We start from the raw sequence: 17,106 nt of genomic DNA, 5'->3' as shown, positions 1-17,106 counted from the left end.
TCATGCGCGTTGTGTTCACCTACACATAGCATCATGGCAACACTGCACAGACGCCCTACAAGAGAAGACCCGGCTGACCTGAACGGTTGATTCACAAGGCGTCTTTAGAAGTTACACTTTAAACTACAAAAATCCCAGCGAGATGTTGCGAGGACGAGGTAAATATGCTTCAGTTACCTGGGTTATAGACCTGTGAAGTTTTTTTGGTGGAATTGACGCGATTTTTAGCTTTACATGAGCCAGGAACCTTTGTTCTTTCTCGCGGAAGTTTCACCGGTTCGATCTCGGGCGACGCCATGTTGCTCTCGCTTACGCTTATACAGAGTCGCGACCTTCGTCTTCGTCTTGGCATTTTTAAATCTATGTACGCTTTCATAATTGTCTTCGTCGTATCTGACTCGTATCTATAATATTCACCACGAGGTGCTGCTGTAGTAATTTGCTTTTAAAAGCTTCCCTGATCTTAGGGCGGCTTGGTTATCGGCCCACGCAGGGGCATGGCCCTTGGGCCAGGCGTAATATGGCGTAAAAATGTAGTCTACTTGACCTCCTGCTTAGGTTTTTGGCCATATGTCAACAACGTATGGGCGTTACGGACCTCTTGCGTAGTCTATAGACAGCATTAAAGTCAATGGTCAAGTTTGAAGAGACCTAAGCCTCTTCAAGGTTATCGATTCAGGGCCTTCTGCAACCTAGGTTCCAAAGGGGACAGTATTTACATTTGTAGGCCCACTATTGACGGCAAACGGAAACTTTATATATGAGGCCACTGTTGAGAATTCCCCCTCCCTCCCCACCGGCTAGGTCATAGGGTAAAAAAATCACGGACGATCCACCATCACGCTGGCCGGGTCTTATTCACTCGATATTTAATTGGTGAAACAAGAATACAATTACATCTCTGAGCATACCGTTAAAAAGATTGAAGTTTCGTCAACACAATGCGATATATGAAAGCCCCATACGAACTAAAATAAGCATGTGACGCTCTTCGTAAAATATGTTTTCAAGGTAGTTTTGAAATCCAATATGGCGGCTATCGTGTGGATGGAAGGGTCTGTTCACGGACTATCCACCATCTTCCCCAGCCTTCCCAGCACTCATTTGAACAATGTTAACGTATATATGTAACGTTTATTGATCTTACTCAAGATTGCAGTTGTAATCAGCACAATAAAACATTTTGTTGCTTATATTACTGAAAGTATGAAACTTTTTATTCCCGGGGTCATGGTTTGAACTGAATTAATTTTTACCTTGTAATCGATGGTTTTTATCCTTACTGCCATCACAACTGAAACTCCACAGTGCTTATTTGATTGTAATTATACATACTTTGGTCTCAATTCACTCCACATTGCACTTTTACCAAGTTCTGTTCCTGGTTCCTAAGTGCTCACTCCACAAACAGTCATGAACAGCAGACGACGACACTGCAAAGTTTTAATCCCTAAATTGTTTAATTTACTCGTTATTTAGTTCAACTTTCCTTTATTTAAAAATATTAATTTAATTCATGTCTATTATCGCTTTTTTGCAACCAAATTACCCCAAAAAAGTAGATACAATCCAATTTTTCTAACCTTGTACATCTGGCTGCCGAAAACCATAGAGGAACAAACTACGGATAAGTGTATTATAACTTTTTTTTTTTTTTTTTTATTTTTTTTTTTTTTTTTTTTTTTTTTTTTTTTTTTTTTTTTTTTTTTCCCTAGCACTTTAGCTCTGTTTTTCGCCAACAAGAAGTTGCGACTGGTGCCCGTCTCCGGTGTCAGGACGCGTTATAAGTACTTTTTCGGAGGGTGGCATGCTATGATCGTCGTTGAGTTGATGCAGGCCATGCGGTGTTTTACCCTAGGTCACGGGACAGTTCCCTAAATATGTTTAGGAAAATAAAGATTCCTATATTTTCCGGCTACCCTTTCAAGACATTTTAACACGTTTCCAGCGATAGGACCCACCAGTGGGTCACACTGTTCTCTCATTTGCTGCAATGAGACCCACTGGTGGGTCCCAGTAGAACAAAATTATTTTTTTTAATTTATAAAAAAAACTTAAACTTTTAATTAGAATTATTATTTTAGTAGATCAGTATTGCTATCAAAAGGTTGAATTATACAAAAAATAAAAAAATAAAAAACAAAGTTTTATCGAAATAATTGCAAAGAAAATTTGTCTTACATTCAGTATATAAGAAAATTAGTTTTCCATTCCATTTGCTAATGAAAATCATATCACTAGTTATGTTTGAGATTGAAACATGATAAACATTGATATGGAGTGCCATCACATGAGTCTCAATATGTGGAAACCTTTCTTGACTTGATTTTGGCCACTTTGGATCCTTCATTTGCTGCTAACATTTCGTAGCAGCCTCTGCATCGTTATCTTGTTTTTCTTTTCTGTCCTTCTGCTTCTTTGAGACAATGTGAAGATTTTCCTGAAATATTCATACTTGATTTTCCTGGTTTGTTTTTTTCCTTCATGATACCACTACTATGAGATTCAGGGTCTCTGTAACACGGTTTTTTGGACTTTGCTCCCTGTCAAAGCATCGGATGTAGCTGAAAGTTGACATATGTATATTTTACAACCCCACAAATTTTGTCAGCATTATCAATAACCTAAACCCGATAGTTTTGATTTTTATATAGGGTAGAACATCACAGCAGGCCAAGCAGGCCACCTACAATCAACACCTAGCCACCCTCCGAAAAAGTACATTATAACGCGTCCTGACACCCGAGATGGGCATCAGTCGCGACTTCTTGTTGGTGAGAAACGGAGCTAAAGACCTCTACTCTCCTTTCGAAGTAAGTATTTTCTCCAAAGTTAGAAATTAAGGCCAAATTTTAAGATTTAAACAGAGGGTACTGAAAATGGCGCCCACGGCAGTGGAAATCTCACCAAAACGCTTTAGAAATTTTTACTTACAACTAAAAATGTTTCGAAGATTGACGCCATCTCGATGTTTACGGAGTCGCTTGTGTCAACAAACTTTCCATTTCCTGTGATAAATCCACACACCACTTGTACCCACAGACGCTGGAGCACTTTTATCACAACAATCGAAACCCGATTTCTCACCAACAACAAGCCAGGCGTAAACAGCTGTTTGGGTAGAAGATGACGAGAAGCGTGCTCTTAGCTAATTTTTAAATAAGTAGTAAAACATTAATATTTTACATATTTATGATGATTAATTTGAAAATATTCGTTATTGAAAGAGTAACTCGACTCTGACTCAAATTTTAAGTAATTATTTTTCTGAATTAGAACGTTCTTTCAAGTTCTGTATTATGACGTCACGACATCTTGACTTTCGTACCTATTGTAAATAATTGCTATACTCAACTGTCATTGCAGAACAGTTCACCAGTTATTCATGCAGATTGTTATCAGCTATACATGTAATTGTTATAATCGTAATGCGCATATATATCTTTATTATTTACATTTTGGATATATGAAGATGTTTTACTGCTGGATTATCGCCGTAGTGTGACGCAATCATTTTCGGTCCATGGCCTCTGTCTGTTTTCGCACCATAAGAAATTATGGGGCCGAATTTGCATGACCAGAAAGTCGTTTAAAAGAGGAAAGTTAGCATTGAGGAGCATATGTTTTGACTGAGAAAAAATTTATTCAATAGCTAGCTTGTAAAAAATACTTGGTTATAAAAAACTTGATTGACAACTAAGCAGCATGTCTACTATGGGTTTCAGAGACAGTGCAAGCACGTTTTTGGGCAATACCTATTTCTGTAACGAACACTCGTAACAACGAGATTTTGCTATAGTGCATTACACCCAGTGCCGTAATTTATAAGGGTATCGTGAATCACTAATCGTAAAGAATAACGACACTTGTCCTTGTACCAAGAGACAAAAACTCCATTATGCAGAAATGGATACGAACACGTGTATAAAGCTCCACCTACCCTCTCCCCACCCCACCCCCCCGCCCTCCACCGCCATCCCTTTTCTTCTTCGTTCCTCCGCCTTCCTTTCTCTCTCTCTCTGTTGCCATTCGGTATGTGTTGACCCTCCAAACTGGGTATAAGACTACACACAAAACGTTGAAATTGGTGAAATTAGGCTATGTATTGGAAGTATATATACATAAATATTAAAGCAATTTTATCATTATTGCATTACTATGACAACTAGAATTCATGGAAACAGTTTATAATAAATGGAACGGCGTATGTGTGAAGCCTTCCAATAATGTGGCAACGATGATTTTGCCATTCTTAGCATGCAAACATTTTAAAGGTTACATTTATTTCTGGCATACGATTATTAAAGAAATTTCAAAATACTAATAAAGACTGAAATCAATGAAAAGTGCTAGCAAAAACAAAAAAGAAAAAAAAAAAAAAAAAAAAAAAAACGTAGTCGTTCCTCTGCACTTTTCCGTATTCGTTCCTCTATGGTTTTCGGCAGCCAGATGTACGAAAACGTTAGAAACATTTGATTTTATCTACTTTAGAAATATCTGTAATTTTTCGGGGTAATTTGGTTGCAAAAAAGGGATATATACATGAATTAAATCAAAATTTTTAAATAACAAAGTAAATTTAAACTAAATAACGAGTAAAGTAAACAGTTTAGGGAATAAAACTTTGCAGTTTCGTCGTCTGTCGTCGTCTGCTGTTCGAAATTGTGTTTATGGCGCGCGCGCTTAGAAACCAGGAACAGCAACGGGTTTAAAGTGCAATGTGGAGTGACCTGAGACCAAAATGTGTATAATAACAATCAAATAAGCACTGTGGAGTTTCAGTTGTGATGGCAGTAAGGATAAAAACCGCCGATTACAAAGTAAGAATGAATTCAGTTCCAACCATAACCCCGGGAATAACAAGTTTCATACTTTCACTAATATAGGCAACAAAATGTTGTTTTATTGTGCTGATTACAACTGCAATCTTGAGTAAGATCAATAAACGTTACATACATACGCTAACATTGTTCAAATGAGTGCTGGGAAGGCTGGGGAAAGATGGTGGCCGTCACTGATGAGAACCGTCCATGCAAAACGTAGCCGCCATATTGGATTTCAAAACTGCCTTGAAAACATATTTTACGAAGAGCTCACATGCTTATTTTAGTTCGTATGGGGGCTTTCAAGAAGCATCCAATATGTTGACGAAACTTCAGTCTTTTAAATGGTATGCTTAGAGTTGCAATTGTATTCATGTTTCACCAATTAAATATCGAGTGAATAAGACCCGTCTACCGTGATGAGGGTTGGCCTGTCGTGATGTTTCCCCCTAGTAAAAATGAACTAGCCAACGCCATGGCCAATGATTACGAGCCAAGAGTCGAAAAACATTCATTACGTATGCAAGGTAAACAAACGCCTCTTGACTAAATGTTGCCCCGCCCATCCACCAGACAGAAATGCCATCGGCTCTGAAACCCAAAGACTTTATGAATGGCGGAACGATACATAGATGTGGGTGGGGTATCAGTGCTAGCGTAATAATACTACTGTAGCAGTAGTGCCGCAACAGTATAGCAGTAATATACATGAATTAAACGTTTAGACCAACTCCTGGGATCCTTGAGGATTATTTAGCACTTCTTACAACTACTCGAGAAATTAGTTTTTATAGCCACAAGTTAAATTTTCTAATCCAACAATGCCCATGGTAGCCTTCAGTGTTATCCTGAATTATAACGAGGCGAAAGTGGGTGGAGCCTCATGAAGTCGCCATTCTGACGATAATTATTGGTGAAGGTTTAAAGCCAATATACGGTACCGGCTATTTTTTCCAGTAAATAGGTAGATAGCCAATAAATAAAAATTGCTTGACATTGGTTATAGCAGTTATCAAATCAAGCTTGTCTACTATGTTTTTGGTAATTACCAACTATTCCCTACATCTTGTCAATCTGATTGTGACCTATAAAGCAGACTGTAATTTCTTTGGAAACTTATTTTGGGAGTTAGACTAATAATCGAAATTTTGTTCATGAAACTTACCTGTCAGATATATATATAGCTGTATTTTCTGAAGTCCGACAGAAATTCAAAAACTTCCGGCACACACAATGGTCGGCCAGGTGGTTAGTACCCATTCCCGCCGCTGGGAGGCGGGTATCAGGAACCATTCCCATTTTCTATTCATAATTTTTCTGTCGCCGGTGCTGGAAACACCTGTTTTCAGTACCTCCGTCTTAGGATTTTGGAAACTTCATGGCCGCTAAATATCCTAATTGTCTTTTGATTTATTGACTTGGATTTGTGGCTAGGCATACGCTATCTTAAATTGTTTTGAATATGATTCATTTTTGTATATCTGAATCTAGTTAGGCTAGTTTCAGAGGGTGTTGTCTGCTAAGATAGGGTGTGGCTAGCTTTCGGTAGTTCCGCACTCGATATGCACGAGGGCTATGTGTCTTGCTTCTTTGTTGAGATTTGTCATGTAAGGAGTGTGAGACTTTGTCTAATTCCGTAAGGAAGACGTATGATTCGTATGTACGCAATTAATCAGTAAACAAAGTCAGGGTAGGCTAACCTACCTGTAGACTTTATTTTGCCTAACCTACCTGTAGACCTTATTTTGCCTAACCCTGTAGTATGGCCTACGGGCTATAAATATGTCTCGTGAGGTAATGCCCTTTACGTTATAGATTCCATCTGTATCTGGAATCTAAGGTGCTCGCTCTCCTATCATTGTGGTGAAGAGTGCTACTTCTGTAGTTGTTACTCCTAACCCTGTAATGTTGCCTTCGGGCCCTAAACAGTTTCTGTAGAGGGTATTGACCTTTCTCTGATACTCTATCGATTCGTAACTTAGAATCGAAAGTGCTGGCTTTGGAGAGCAAAAGTGAAGTGGCTAAGTGCAGTGACAGTGCCCCTTGTGTAGTGGAGGGCGCGTCAGATCGGCCTTATTTCGCCTCTAGGCCGGGACCTCTGCTTGACTCCCAGGAACAGGGAGAGAGCATGTCGAAAGCCGAAGGAGGGTTACGAGGAACTCCACCGATCTGACGTGCCTTCGGCAGACCTGAAGTTACTCCCAGGCTGCCAAAGTGCGTGCACGAATCCTGAAGGATTGCTTAGCGTCCTCCCTGCGCAGGGTTTGGAGCTTTCGGAAGGACTCGCGCCCTCTAAATAGAAGCTTTATAGAAGAGGACGTTTCACGTCCTCTCTCTCTCTCTCGTCATGCGTTGCAGTGAGAAGTAAGAAGGCGAACGTCGCCTGAACTCGTGTACGTCTTTCCACCGAGAAAAGGGAAAGCAAGTCATATTAGCAGGACGCTTTTGAGCGCGGACGTCCTAGCTTTGTTGCTGTGAGAATAAGAAGGCGTTCCCTCGCCCGCGTATTCTCACACGATCAACCCTTCACCTGAGACTGCTTCGTGCAGTCGGTTTTCTCTCCGAGATGTCTAATGCTCTTCCCTGAAGGCAGTTTCGCTTGCATTGACGCCTGTCAGGAGCGTGACGCTTTTCTGCACGCTTTTTTTTTTTTTTTTGACGCTCGGCTTGGACGGGACGTTCGGATGGACGCCAGGCGCGCGCACCAGTAAACGCGAGGGCCGAGTGCACGCCAGTGGATAACCGAGCGCGAGCGGCGCAGCGCCAGTGGACGCCGAGAGTGCTCGCTGCTCGCCATGTGGACGCCGAGCGTGCTCGCTGCTAGCCAGTGGACGCCGAGCGCGGCGCGCCAGCGCACGCCAGGTGTTTGTCGCCTGGCTGAACGTTTCTGTTGAAGTCTTCAAGCTGATTTGGGGGGCCTAAAGATTTTTTACCTAACTTCGGTGATCCCTTCTACATCGCTGTGAATAAGCAGTGCTTCGGAGGAAGCCTTAAAGTGGAAAAGGCAACTCGTTTTAGAAACCCAGCAAGACCACGGGTTTCGTGAATTATAGAGGTCTCTGTCAGTAATATTGCTTTTCGTAAAGGTCCAGGATTGGATGGAGTTATGGAAAGCTCAAGGAAAGATCTCTTTTGCTCTACCGCAGTCAAGACTTTGCGGTAAGGCAGCTATGGGTTTATGTAAAAGCTCGACGTCCTGCACGTCAGGACTCTCGGCAACGTTCAGTAGGATTCTTGCAAAGGCACTCATCAAAAGGACGCTCTTCAGGAAAGCGCAAGACAGGACTTCCTTTGCCATACTGCCAATAAATTTTGATACGGGAGAGGAAGCTGGTTGGAGAGTTTCTTCCTCTTCCCAGGATAATTTTGCAAGCTTTTTAGTCCATCTGGAAAGGGCTTTTCAGATGATAGATTTTGTTAGTTCCTAGTCGGGACTACGCTGCCGAATTGAACATCGTCGTTCTACCTGTCGTAAGCCAGTCTCTTAACAGGATTCTTGCCCCTTCCTCGTTTGAGACGGGAATCGAAAATAAAATGCTCGACTTCCTGGATTACGTTTTGTCAATTCAGTGAATTTCCCCCATTGACAATATACTATCGTTTTTGTCAAGTAAGTGGGTATCCCCTCATTGACGAAATATCTCTTTGTCCCATAAATGGGTTAGTTCTCATTGACAAACTTCTCATTAACTTATATTGCGTAAGCGGATAAGCTCTTATTGACAAGATTCGGAAGAGCTCTCATTCATCATTCGCAGACTCGTACAAGAAATAGACTTGTAGACTACGTAAATGAACGCTTATGTCCAATAACATGAGAAGCTTGAGCTGTCCGCTTCAATTCTCTTGAGTTTTGTTTATGAAACTTGCCTGTCAGATATGTATGTAGCTGTATTTCCGAATTCAGCTAGTATAGTATATATGTCTGCCAGGTAAGTATGAAAAAACTTTATTGCAAATATAATATCATATTTTGCCTTGCGTTATTTACTACTGGTTTGGTTCAAGTCATATACGCTTGCTGTAGTTACCTCTTCGGATGGCAACCGAGAGGTCTATTGTCTATTATTTTAGGACATTTAATCGTTACTCCCTGCAGCCTTCCAGGAGTTTCCGATTTATCTTTTACCGTTGTATGGTAGTGTTATGACGACACGAACGCATCTATATATTTAGCGTTTTCTGTTTCGCTTAAATATACCAGCTTGAGAGTCTCTTTATGCTAAAAATTACGGACCTATTTCTTCGTAGAATAGGGTAGCTGGCAACCCAGGCATAAAGTTAAGAGACGACGATCGTAAGCTGCTGCTGTCACTGTCCTCTCCGCCAGCCCTCCAAACGAGGCAGTACCAGCTCGTTCGCTGTCATGCGCGTGGTTTACGTCTCTCTCTCCTGCGGATTGACTGACTAACCGTATCTCTGTGCTGGCAGTTACGTCTCTCTCTCTCCTGCGGGATTGACTGACTAACTGTATCTCTGCCCTACAATCACGGACTTTAGCCTAAGATGAGGGGATTTCTTACATGAATGAATAAACATTGCATTCGTTTGCCTTACTATGTTCTCAGAGATATCTCTTACTCCTTTCGGTGCTCGTTACCGCACGGTATAGGACTACGAGTCTACCGCAACATTTCACTATTATATGCTCTCTTGCTTAGGCAAAGCGCAGCCTTTTTAGGGAAGTAAACATACTGCAATTCAGACCTCTACAGTTTTTTCCTACCGGGAAACTGAAATTTTATTAAAGATCTAGGAATGATTCTGAACATCTCTCGGTGCGTTAATTATCACTTGAGGTGATAGAAAGAAGGTGCCGGACATCTGGAGAGGGTTTCAGATGTCCTGGATCATAATCTGAAAGAAGTGGAAGCAATTCTGTCGTCCCTCCAGTCCTGGAAACGAGTTTTTGGAACCAGTGGTCCAATATCAACTCTGATCTTCCACAGCTCTCTCATATCTTAGGAAGTATCTTCTCTCGGTCCCTGTTCGGGTTTACGAGAAAGAGCCTATTATAACAACAGGCGTAGAATGTAACGATCCTCTAGAGGTTCGTTACAGGATTGCAAAAGTCCGTACGAATCGTCTCGATCGACGGCAGCAACTACTGACTTCCGAGTGGAATCTTTCTTTAGAAGTATGTTGAGAGTTATGGAGACTTTAGGGACGTCCTTTCATTCATCTCTTCGCTAGGTTGAGGACGAAGAGGCTTCTTCTTCTCTGCTCCCTTATTCTCGATCCGGGATCGGTACCATTAAACGCCATCCTATGATATTGAACAGGGATGGATGTTTTAGTCTCTTTTCCCCTTTTTCAACGCTTAGGAAATGTAATAAGATGATTTATACCATCACAGGGGATCGACAATGACGCTAATCGCCCCATGTTGGCTTAAGATCCTAGTTTCACAGAGGTCAACGTCCTTTCCAAGGACCATTTTTCCGAGAGAGTCGGTCTACTTTAACACGAAAGGTACCTATAACCTCTCCGCTCTGAGTCTGACTACGTTCAGACTATCGAGATGTTGACAGCATAAGATTGCCGTCTTCCCTTTCCGTTTGAAGAATGGGATAAGCTGGCAGTCACAACTATTAAAGAATACGCAAATATGTTGTTGACGGCCTTTGGGCTCAGAGATTTGCTTCTGTCAAACAACAAAGCCCTTCACGATCTTTGAGTTCTGTGGAATCTCAAAACTCGCTCACCATCTACTTTTTGTCTCACCTGTTTTCTCGGAGTCAGACACTCGTGCGAGATCAGGAGACACATAGTAGCCCTGAGTTTCTTGTTGACGAAGTCGGTTGCGTTTACACACCCCGATGATCGTTTAACATGAGACCAGGTTGGATTGTCAGGCATTCGTCCGGGTAGGGACTGAATTGCCTTTTTGCTCCTCGCTCCTTTCTCCTGGCACCAGAAAGCTCGAGTCAGGATGGCTCAGGAGTTTGATTCGCTAACGACGTTGGTTGCGTTCATACCCCAAGGTTTGCTTAGCTTGAATCGCCCAGGCAGTCCAGACACTCATCCTTCAGCGAAGAATAGTGCCTTATGGTCTTCAGGGTACAGCCTTGCTGTCCTTGATTCGTCTGACTGGTCAACTGGTCGGTCACCTGACTTTAGTACAGACTGACTGACTGTGCATGTCCAGATCGAAGCTTTCAATATGGAACTTAGACATAGTCTGAAGTTCTTGATGTCAAAGCATTCGAACATCTCCTACCTGTTAACTTCTTGCACGTGATCAGGAAGGCCTTTTTCTAACCACCCTAGATACGACAAAAAGAGGGTTAGTGAGGTTTTCAGCCATCGTCAGAAGTTTTGGCATTAGAGAACACAAGGCGGTGCGTTCTCTAAGCCTTCCGTTGTGGCCTAAGAATGGAAACCCGTCTTGTTCTTGGGCCAGGAGCTTGGAATCAAGGATGGCACAAGTTATTGGGCAGGAGCCAGAGAGAGTCCTGTGCCCTGTCAGGTCTCTCAAGTTTTTTTATCTACATAAAACTCAAGAAAGTCGAAGTCGTACGGACAATCTGCAGTGTTCCGAAAAGACCAGACTTGCCCATATCGAAGAACACCCTGGCTTTATTGTTAAGGAGTTCTTTCAAAAAAGCTCCGTCTTTGTGTTGGCACAAAGATTTGAAATCTTTTGATTTGAATGCTCACGAGGTGAGGGCGCGGCCTCGGAAGCATTTCAACAGAGCATGGCACTCAGCAACATCCTGAGTACCATGTTTTAGCGAAGCAACTCTGTGTTCAATTCACACTCCCTGCGAGATGTGAAGATGGCATATGAGATCCTGCTGCTCGCTAGGGCCATACGTGTCTGCAGACACAATCTTGGGGGCAAGTAGTACCACTCATCCTATCCTGTAGAAAATGGTTAGGAAGAGCTCTTAATTTAGTAGTTGAGTCGCCGACAACGGTGACTTCTTAACTCTTAAGCCTTAGTTAACACACCTTAACTTTGGCTAGGTTGGTCAGGTGGTGATATATATTTTTATATATATATTTATTTTACTTCTTAGCCCTCATGGTATGGTCAATATGTGTCTAGTCACGTCGTGGCTCGCCCCTGTTGACAAGATCATCTGGAGTGCACCGCTATATAGGTCTCTACCTCGCTGGCAACTCTAGTAGCACAAGCAGACTTACGTGGCAATAACCACGAAGCCAGCAATGCTAACAGGTGGAACCAAGATGTAAATCATCTGCATGCATTTGTTTCCCAAAATCCTTCTATTCTGTCCCTTCCCACCTCCAACGGTGGGATTCAGCTATATATATATCTGACAGGTAAGTTTCATGAACAAAATGATATTGTTATGATACAATAAAGTTTGTTCATACTTACCTGGCAGATATATATATAATTAAGTACCCACCCACCTCCCCTCAGGGGACAGTGGAAATAAAAATTATGAATAGAAAATGGGAATGGTTCCTGATACCCGCCTCCCAGCGGCGGGAATGGGTACTAACCACCTGGCCGACCACTGCGTGTGCCGGAAGTTTTTGAATTTCTGTCGGACTTCAGAAAATACAGCTATGTATATATCTGCCAGGTAAGTATGAACAAACTTTATTGTATCATAACAATATCATGTTTTTGTATTTATTAACATATTTTGTATTTATTAACATATTTTGCTGGTTTGTTCATTATGACAATTATGAGTGGGGAGGTTCCAGAGTTCATAAAGGTGTACTGCTTTGCTTGTATTTAAATTTGTATGTCATTGTTGCCAGAGGTTTAGCCTTCGTTACGTATAGCCAATTATCCATCGAGAAAGAGGGAAGAAATGATGTCATAAGTTACTTAACGAGTGCGTTCGAAACCTTTTCTCTGAGTAAGTTGGCCCGTCTTCAAAAAAAGGTCACTTTTACATTATAAGTACCAAATTTATTCAACCTACGTAGTGCAGAATACACTCAAAATTTATGTTGATATAATATGTATTCTGAATAAGCGTTATATTTATGAAATGCATAGATAAAAAGTTATTGCGAAAAAACCGTGTTACAGAGGCCCTGAATCTCATAGTAGTATAGTATAAGACAATAGATTCTATTTGATTTTTTTTTACTTCCATAAAAGTTGGAAGCCAACATTGTAACACCTGCAAAGATGATATGCTGTGTAAAGTTTTGATACTAAGGTAAAACAATTTATAAAATTACTGATTTATTTATAGAAATTTAGAAAAGATCCAAAACTTTGGGTCATATTAGGTCATTCACTGCCTAATAAAATTTTCATTCAGATGCGATGGGACCCAATGGTGGATCACGGCTTTTCTTACCTCAACAAAGTCTTATCTTGTGAGAGACAAGCATGAACAACCTCTCCCCTTGTTGTCTCCTTTGGTACTGACGATAGAGCAGTTTTACTACTGTCGCATTACCAGCATTCCAGCCATTATGGCTGTCGCAGGAAACGTGTTAATTTAATTCATGTCTATTATTGCTTTTTTGCAACCCAATTACCCCGAAAAAGTATTTTTATACATTCAACTTACCTGTCAGATATATACATAGCTATTACTCCGTCGTCCGACAGAAATTCGAATTTCGCGGCACACGCGGCAGGTAGGTCAGGTGATCTACCCCCCGCCGCTGGGTGGCGGGAATAGGAACCATACCCGTTTTCTAATTCATAATTTTTCTGTCGCTGGAATGTAAACAACGTTTGCAGTTCCTCCTGACTTGATTTTTGGATTTCATCGCCATCGATCTACTGGGCTATCTTTTGCAGGGAAGTACTGGATCTTTGGTTCGGCATACGCATATTAATTTGTTTTTATAACTTTGGCTTCGAAAATTTCGAAGAATTGTTTACGTGTAACTACCGAACTTTTCGGTAGACACTCACATAGTTTGCAAGAAGGAAAATTTTAATATTTATTCATAATAACGTGTAGTAAATGTTAGAATTGATTGAGCTAACTTCCTTCTTGAGGATGTAAGGAAAGAATAGTTACGCTTCCTTTAGAAGTTTATATAGCTCTCGTACTAACGAGCAGTTAGAGCATTAACAATACTAGTAGTGTGATATCCTCATCTCCTTCTTACTTCACAGAATCTTCAAATTCATATTGCAAATTGAAGACAAAGGAATGTAGCTCAAAATACGAGCTATTGAAAGGTAAGAAGTGATTTTAGTGTTAGTGCAGTGGAGGGTGCGTTCTGATCGGCTCTGTTTCGCTCCCAGGCCTAGACCTCTTCCAAGCTCACATACCCAGAGGAGAAGGAAAGTCGAAAGCCTTACGGAGGTTATGGAGAATCCCCTTCGATCAGGCGTCCCCTCGGCAGGATCTGTAGAACGTCCCAGACTGCCAAGTTCGCCATTGGAAAGAGAGGTCAGTGGAAAGGCAGCCTTTAAAAAGTGCGTCTGTTCTTCAGTTTCTTCATCTTACATCCGAAAAGACGAAGAATGTACATGTTTGGAGTTCGGACGATCTGGCTCGTTCTCTGAATAAGAGAACACTGACTCACTGAGCGAGAGGCTGAGAGCCAGCCAGCAGGCTAGCGCGAGCCACGTTCCAACAGACTAGCGCGAGCCGCGTTCCAACAGACTAGCGCGAGCCGCGTTCCAACAGACTAGCGCGAGCCTCGTTCCAGCAACTGAGTGCGAGCCGCGTTCCAGAACTTTTTTCTTGGCGCAAGGCGCCTTCAAAGAGAAAACAGATGGCTTAACTAAGGAGCCTTATAATAGAGTGGCAATCAGAAGGATGCTTCCATTGAACGTTTACTGGCAAGAGGCTCGTATAACAAGACTAGAGGCGCTCGGATCTATTAGGGCGCACGGGACCTTCCACGCAAGCGGAACGTTCCAGGAGCGAGTCTCCTTTCTAGCGTGCGGAACATTCCAGGCGCGCGGAACTATCCAGACGCCAGGCGCTAGGCGCAAGGATCCAGACGCCAGGCGTCAGAAGATTCCAAAATCTTCATTTGAGAGAGAGGTCAGTCGCGAGACTCCTCTTTGAGTTTTTAACTTGAGCAACTTTCCCCCCCCCTGGCAAATGTGCAAGATGTCGCACAGGCGGCCGTTGCTTTTGTCAGAAGGATTCTGATACTAAGAGAAGCCCCTTTTCATTATTCAGAAGACTCCTGTGTTAGGCAGTTCCTCTCAATGCGGGACTCTTCCTTCATCCATGCTCTTCCCTCGTTTTGAGGAGGCAAGAACTTTGGGAGTTTTTCTTAATAAGAATCTCATCGACGTTTGGGTATGATCGCGGATAGGAAATATCTACTTCCTTCCGTAAACCCTAGTGATGAACAGGAATTCTGTCTCTTCCGCAATTTAGTGAGGAAATCACGAAGATTTAAAGAGTTCCTGGATTAACTTCGTTCCTTAAGGATATATATATACTCTTTCTTTCGTTCTATTAACGAAAAGAACGAAGATAGTAGAAGGTAGTAGAGTTTCTACTGTATGAGAATACGATACGGTCAAATCATAAACACATACCGTAGTTACTTCTTTTCTGTGCAACTCAATTACCAGTATCCTTCTAGGACTTTCCTAGGAAGGACTACGCTTAAAGGGATTGTTAAGACAACACCTACTTAGCTTCTAGATTTATCGAAGTCTTGTTTCCCTTAAATATGCTTTAATAAGAACTTCCTGAAGTTCGATAATAATTTTATAAAATTCCTTTATTAAATGGAGTAGCTGGCAACTCTGGAAGAGTAAGCGGGGACTGCTTTAGCTGAGAGCCTGAGACCAACGCAGTACGCCTACGCCTGTGACTGTCAGTACCATGTAGGTGTCAGTCATGAGCGGGTCGGTGGGTGTATCTCTCTCTCCTGCGGGATGGAATAACTTCCGTATCTCTCCCCTACAATCGCGGTCTTAAACCTAGGATTGAGGGGATAGTTAAGCTAACATAAATAAATATTGTATGCCTTTTGCTAAGAAGCTTTCAATAAGAGAGATAGTACAACCTTTCAATGCTGTTTACCGTAGGTAACATTATTAAAGGATTCTATCGCAGCAGAACATTATATTATGTAATGCTCTCAGGCTTACGAAAGCATAGCTTATTAGAGTACCTGCTCAGAGATGGATGAGTCGGATGGGAAACATTCTCTTTGGGGCAGAAAACTTGTTTCCTGAATGGACTATACTACGTATATAAAGCTTTTTCCTACTAGAACGGAATTAACATGTGAAAGGATGTCGGGTACCATAAAGGCACAAGTGTTCTGGCACATAACATAAAAAGAATTAGAAGAAAGCGCCAGTCTGGCGCAATGCTCCAGAAGCGCCAGCCTGGCGCAAAAATTTGCGCCAGAAGCGCCAGCCTGGCGCAAATTTGCGCCAGAAGCGCCAGCCTGGCGCAGTGAGCCAAGAGCACCATCCAAGATTTTCTCGTTTTAGCGAGTTATTAACCTAAGATTCCAGTAGCCTCTCGGACACCAAGCTCGGTAACGGCAAAATTCGTTCCTGATTTCGTTACCCATTTAATCACTTAGGTCAATTCCACGACTCTCTCATATCGCAAAGAGCATCGAGAATCTCTTTTTTCGCTCCTATTCGCGTTAACAAAGAGATCCTTCTCGATCGACGATAATAACTGTTAACATGTTTAACATTATTGGAAAGAGTTGTGAGAACCTGCGGAAAGTCTTCTTCATAGATCTCTCAGTAAGGTAGAAGACGAACAGGCTTCCTATAGACTGCTTCCTTTTCCTACTTCTCCCCCGATTGAAGATGACGGGGGAAAAGCTTCAAGAAAGATTATCTTGGCAGTACAAGAGCAACTGGCCTCTTTGGTGGGAGTGTTAGCGCCTCGTAGGAAGGACGTTGCGCTTCCAATCAAGAAGTCTCGTCCTCTCTCCCCTGCGAAGCGAGAGGCGTCATGCAGACGTGAAGCTTCCAAACATATCGCAGAGGCTTCGGTTTCGAGAGCGAGATCGGGAGAATCTTACGGAAGACACGTAACGCGAGAGAGACGTGAGACGTCGTCAAGACATGAAGCGTCATTTAAAGCTGCTTTTAGACGCGAGGCTCCAACCAAAAAATTTGGCGCCAGTTAGGACGCCTTTTGAGAGCGAAGCGTCTTCCAGGCGGGAGGCGTCATCCAGACGTCAGCAGCCACACAAGCGGGAGGCGTCAGCCAGGACGCTTGGCGGACTAGAAGCGTCATCCATTTATGGAGAGAAGCCTGGGCTGTTGGCGCCTTCCAGGACTATTAAAGCGGGGAAGAGGAAGGAATATCATTCCCTTAGCCCCTCTCCTATTAGGAGTTTGTCTCCTCCAGAGGAAAGACGTACTGAATTAGCA

At 42.2% G+C, this 17,106-nt stretch overlaps 1 protein-coding gene across 4 annotated transcripts in view; it reads left to right on the top strand.

Annotated features, from left to right (window-relative positions):
• LOC135214355 (double-stranded RNA-specific editase 1-like) overlaps positions 1–17,106 on the top strand; it is a 65,613-nt gene continuing 48,507 nt past the window's right edge. For all 4 annotated transcript variants that reach the window (XM_064248578.1, XM_064248579.1, XM_064248577.1 and 1 more), the window contains exon 1: positions 1–158. In XM_064248578.1, the coding sequence (XP_064104648.1) occupies positions 143–158 (16 nt within the window). In that variant the 5' untranslated portion in view covers positions 1–142. The remainder of the gene's footprint in view (positions 159–17,106) is intronic.

Source organism: Macrobrachium nipponense, chromosome 45 (assembly GCF_015104395.2).
Source record: "Macrobrachium nipponense isolate FS-2020 chromosome 45, ASM1510439v2, whole genome shotgun sequence".
NCBI classification, from domain to species: domain Eukaryota; kingdom Metazoa; phylum Arthropoda; class Malacostraca; order Decapoda; family Palaemonidae; genus Macrobrachium; species Macrobrachium nipponense.
The sequence above is the reverse complement of the archived record's forward strand: the minus strand, read 5'-3'. Positions and strand labels throughout refer to the sequence as shown.